Source organism: Zea mays, chromosome 2 (genome assembly GCF_902167145.1).
Source record: "Zea mays cultivar B73 chromosome 2, Zm-B73-REFERENCE-NAM-5.0, whole genome shotgun sequence".
NCBI lineage: Eukaryota > Viridiplantae > Streptophyta > Magnoliopsida > Poales > Poaceae > Zea > Zea mays.
Window position 1 is genome coordinate 161,025,718 of NC_050097.1, and position 5,926 is coordinate 161,031,643.

The window sequence follows — 5,926 nt, forward strand, 5'->3', positions numbered from 1 at the left end:
TTCATATATTTATATATGTAATATATTTGTATATAATCTTAAATCATATGAGAGATAGTTATATACTACATTTATGTTATATCGAAGCAAGTAGAAAAGTGTGTTATAAGTTATACATCGGAAAAATAACATGTAAATCTATAGAATCAATTTCCATCTCACCTCATGAATTTGAGATATGCTTATATGATAACTTTCAAAAGTGGTGGAATGTCACATTCTAAAAAAATAGCTTATTCTATTAGTAAGATTTCAATTCCTCAAAATGAAAGGAACAAACGGGACCTAATTGAATACCACATACACCTATTAATTCAACAGATATAGGAAACTCGGTACAAATTCTAACAATTCAACTTGGATCCTTGCAACCGAAAAAAAATAAAACCCTACAACACAAAATCAAACCCTTCACCCCTATTCTTCATTTCTCCTAACCAAAATCACCGAGACAAACACTTGAACACAAGCGTGTACTCTGTGCTCCCTCCGTTTCTGCTACACCCCTTGTCTTCTTTGTTGGATTACTTCGGTCAGATAATTTGAGGAAGAGGAGGAACAGTGGTGCCAACTGTCGACAGCTGATTTGGTAAATGGGAGACCACGTCGAAATCATGCCTTCCATGTGATGCACCATCCAGCAGATCTGTTCACCTCGTATGCACATCCCTGTCGCCTCCAGGCATGCCATGTTTGACAGGGCATGGGCTAAGCAATGGGATTGTGGCTACAGAAAAAATAGGTATAGTACATGCAGTTATGTAAGACCATTGAAGACAGTTTTTTTTTGTCAAATTGCATACAATGTGGTTAGCTATATTCTACTGTCCTTATTATGACAACTATGCAATCCACTTTAAAAGGATGTATAAGCACTCACTTTCCACAAGACCACTATTCAGTTAGTTGATGGCTTGGATACCACATACTACTTTTATAAAAAACAATTAGTAATTAAAAACCTCATTTCTAAAGCATGAACTCAGTTTGAAATGGTTTTCAGGGGGGAATGGTATCTAAGTCCTTACTCCTCCACAGTATCAAAATTTTAGTTACTAATTAATGTACATTTAAATGAGAATAACATACAAACCTTCTATGATGTTATGGAACAGAGTTGATATTGAGAAATGGTCATGTCCCAATTTTACTCTCTGGGGCACATTTCTGGGATTGACAAATCCATGCTTCTGAAGTGTGCAGTGTTTGTCATCACATGTAAAAAGGGGACAGACCTGCTGTCGGAGGCTCCTACATGAGTAGGATAGGGGAAGGGATAAACCGAGGCAAGCCTCCCACTGCAAATGCGGAGATGCTGCTTCTAACACGTAACCTGGTGTTTCAACGAGATAGCTCTCACCACTCCCTTCTATTTCTCAACACAAGTAAATATTAAAAAAATTAATCCTCACAGAAATCCATGTACTTCAAAATGACTTTGTGCTGCTTCTACAAATGGTCAAGGCTGAGCCATTATGTTACAAGCCCTTCATATCATGATAAAAATCCATGTCTTGCACATGAAAGTGCAAGTGTATTGTGCAGGACTATTGAAAGCCCTAATGTCCTTCATCTTCACCACAGATAAGTTGACCAACTGCGTCAGCTAGCTATGTAGTTCAGACCATTTTATCCTAATCAGGTTGAGAAGTTATAAACTATCTCACTGATGTATTGGCCTTTGTGTCCTGGATGGACAGATGCACTGAGAGTATCGTAAACAGTTATCTCAATTTGTGATATTCTGATACTACCAATATGGCATCACAAACTAAGCTTCTTTGCATAATGTCACCAATAATCCCCACATGAGCATAATCCATCCTTGAAATGATGAAAGCGCTTTAGGTCTCTAATAATTATCTCTCGTCCAGTAAGCTTTGTAATAATCTTTATTGCTGCATGGCAATCAGTGCAGACCCGGAGATTCTTTATGACATGGATTACTGACCCTTGTACAGAGTTCATCAGGGCAAAGGCAACAGCAAGCTTTTCACTATGGATGCGCAACATGGATTCTCTCTCTTCTACATCCAAATCATGAAGAACAGAACCTGTGTTTGGTACATAGCCTGCATCATGAATTCTCTCAAGCAATTTCTCCAAATAAGCATAGATTTCCTTGTACTGTGGATGACTCTTGTCCCCAACATAAAACAAATGGGTTTTACCTTTCAACTCAACCGAGCTATACCCTGGAGGTTTTTCTATTCCTCTGGTTTTAACCAGAACTCTCATTCTTTCCACTTCTTTCCACATTCCAGCTTCTGCATATATATTTGACAAGAGAACATAATACCCAGAGTTAGTTGCATCCAACTCAAACAATCTTTCTGCACAAATTTTTGCCAACTCAACATTTTTGTATATTCGGCATGCACTAAGAAGAGCTCCCCACAAAGCAGCATCAGGTTTGACTTTCATTTCTTTAATAAGGCCATAAGCTTCATCAAGACAACCAGCACGGCCAAGAAGATCGACCATGCATCCATAGTGCTCGACACCAGGTTCAATTCCGAACTCAGTTTTCATGGTATTGTACCAATAACGGCCCTCACTCAAAAGACCAGCATGACTGCAAGCAGCTAAAACTGTGATAAAGGTTATGTAGTTTGGCTTTAGCCCTGACTTCCTCATGTCAGTGAAAACATGAAGGGCTTCTTGGCCATATCCATGCATGCCATAGCCAGCAATCATGGCAGACCATGAAAGGATATTCTTTCCCTTAATTTTTTGAAAGGCTTTCCATGCCATTTCAACTTTTCCACACTTGCTGTACATATCAACTACAGAAGTCCCAACATAGACATTGTCCTCCAACCCCATTCTTACCACCTTTCAAATATATAATAAGAGGAAAATTTAATCGCATTAAAATTAAATAGAAAGAATGGCATAGCACCATCATATATAATTCGAGAACATGGAAATTGCGAGACAGATGAGTAATTAATTTGATGTGTATCTCATCCAATGCTGCCAAAGAGAAGCTGCTTAAGCTTGGGAATAAACTAATGTAGATGACCTAACATTTCGATTCTTATCTTGATCAATGATAATGTAGATCACTGGATCCATAAAGACAAATAAATGATACCTACTGACAAGACAACTCACACAGAATTCTCAAATGCGATTTTGATCCACATAAAATCTATGGAAGTATAAATGCTCACTGTCAAGTATGGCATTTATATCATAATCATAACTCAAAATTTTGCTTGTGGACAAATCTGACCTATACCACACTACCACAGATCTCCAAAAGCAAAGCAACAGATGAGAAAAAAGGTTACTATATACTTTAGTCCTCGAAAAGAAAAGGGTGAATGGGTGATTGTGATGTTTCTATGTTCACAGCATTTTTTTCTTCAAAGCATGCAGGTCCATTTATTAGGCCAAACTTAACACATAAGGCACAGAAATGCCTGTATGCTAAAACATTATTTCATCATCATGAACAGTCGCCAACAACAACTTAAAAAATCACTGGATGATGCATGTAGGTACTTTTGGTGCTATAATGCCATCTCACATGGTTCATGAGGTGATGGCACTCCTGCAGGAATGAACTAGCATAGAGGCCCTCGACAACTGATGTAAGACTATTCTAACAGTTATAGATGGCTCCCTTTATACAGCAAAAACACATAGACTGATCTTCAGATGTTGGCATGGTGAATTTGACCCCAAGAAATATGCAATTGGCCAAGGAACTTTATAATCAAAGGCTATGTATGAGGAAGCAACTCACCTGATTATGGATGCGCTTTCCAGTTTGTATTGCCCCTGCATGCGCACAGGCCAATAGCACGGCTGACAAGGTTACCGCATTGCATCTAACATCACCTCCCACAATCAGCATCTTGCTATACAACCCAAGTGCCTCAGTTGACAGTCCATTCTGCGCGTATAATGCAATCATCGTGTTCCAGGACACCACATCCCTATCCATCATATCAAAGAGCTTCCTCGCAGCCCCCAGGTCATGACCACCGCCCTTTGCATACGCGTCTATTATCGTGTTTGCTACCCCTGTCTGCCCGTCCAAGCCAATCTTGGAGACAAGTGCATGAATACCACCGGTAATGCCACGGTCAGGGACACGAGCAGATGCAGAGAGCGCTACCAGTGCAGCCGCCTCGTCGACCACTCCCGCAGAACCAGAGGCCACCATGGAGCGGAAGATAGAGAGCGTGGTATATACGAGGTTGTTGCGCATGCAACCGGACGCCATGGCAGTGACAATGACGGGGTTGGGGGTGGGGATTTCGTCGAACGCCCTGCGGGCATCGAGGGGACGGAAGCAATGGTGGTACATGTGGAGGAGGGCGGAGGCGCAGTAGGCGTCGGAGGGGAAGAGGCCCGAGCGGAGCGCGAGGAGGTGGAGCTGGCGACCGGCGGAGAGGGAGGTGGCGGCGGCGGCGGCGCGAAGGGCTGGGGGCAGGGCCGGCCGGAGCGCAGCGGGGTTGGCTCGGAGGGCGGCAGCGAACACGGCCAGCGCGGCGACGGGGTCACCGGAGGAGAGAAGATCAGCGACGGCCGTGGACCATGACGAGGGGCGGGAAGGGTCCACGGCGCGGAGGAAGAGCGCGCGTAGGGACGGTGTCGGGGCGTCTCGCTGGCGTTGGGGATGGGAAGCGGGAGCGGTGGGATTACTCGCTGTGGCTGGCCGTGGTGGGTCTGTATGTGGAGGCATGATGATCGCTGCCGCCATTCCTTGCGGGCGGCCGGTGCCCTGCGGTGGTTCTTTCTCGGAGTCGGACGAAGGGGATAGCCGGACATGGAGAGGGCATGTATCTGTTTTTATAGGTGTACATTTGGACCGGGCCTGATGGGCCGGCCCGAAGCACGGATCAGGCACGGCACGGCCCGAAATAATTTAGTGCCGGGCCGGCACGGCCCGTTATATCGGGCCGGGTTTGGGCTGAGGTCACGGCCCATGGGCGGGCACAAGCACGACCCGTTAAGGTAGGCACGAAAAGGCCCATATAGAGGCACGAAAAGGCCCATATATTTATCAAAACACATTTCATTCCACACTTTCATATACTTGATAAAAAACACAAAGCTAGAGATAATGCTAGTTAGATGTTTTTTTATCTTTGAATTAGAGTGTGTGATGTAATTTTACTTTTGTTATGAACATTAGACAATAAACTGAACTTACGAACTTTGTATAGAGCTGATTATACTCTTTTTTCTTCTAACAAAATGATTTATAAACGAGGTAGTCATTGCATAGCTGTGGTAACTTTAATACAAATATTAAGTTTAATTTTGTTCAAATTTATTTGTCTTATCTTTTATTTGTTTTATTATTTTTTTGAATTTAGGGTTCTAATGTGAATTTCGGGCCAAAAACTGAATTTCGGGCCCTAATGTGAATTTCGGGCCAAAAATTGAATTTCGGGCTTTTATAATTTCGGGCCGCCCGAAATAAGCCCGGCATGTTTAAGCAATTACGGGCCGGGCCGTGGGCCGAGGGTGAGGCCCATGGGCCGGCCCGGCACGACCCGAAATTCAAACGGGCCGGGTCGACCCGAAATTCAAACAATACGGGTCTTTTCGGGCTTGGGCCGGGCCGGGCCGGGCGGCCCGAATGTACACCTATATCTGTTTTTAGGGTCACTACGGGTTGGTGAAAAAAAAAGATCGTTTTTTCGCTAACAGCATCTCTAACCAGAAGAACCGTATTTAGACCGTATTTGGAATGTTTAGTGTCTCAAATGAAAATTTTACTCTAACAATTAGACCTTAAATAATATATTTATAAAATAAATCATGTTATTAGTGTTGACACCTTTTCAGGCGCCAATTACTATAACGAGAACTGGCGGTGGTGCCCTCTGCACAGACGCGGACGGTCCGCGGCCTGACGCAAGGCTCGAGTTCCCTGCCTGATGAGCCGGACGGTCCGCACGTA

The 5,926-nt window shown here is 43.5% G+C and overlaps 1 protein-coding gene across 1 annotated transcript; it reads right to left on the minus strand.

Annotated features, from left to right (window-relative positions):
* Window positions 1-211: 211 nt before the first annotated feature.
* LOC103647190 (pentatricopeptide repeat-containing protein At3g26782, mitochondrial) lies at window positions 212-4,774 on the minus strand. Its single transcript, XM_008671762.4, has 3 exons — window positions 3,755-4,774; window positions 1,094-2,835; window positions 212-727 (listed from the first exon to the last, which is right to left on the minus strand). The coding sequence occupies exons 1-2, from the start codon at window positions 4,715-4,717 to the stop codon at window positions 1,792-1,794; spliced, it is 2,007 nt and encodes a 668-aa protein (XP_008669984.1). The 5' UTR covers window positions 4,718-4,774; the 3' UTR covers window positions 212-727; window positions 1,094-1,791.
* Window positions 4,775-5,926: the final 1,152 nt, after the last annotated feature.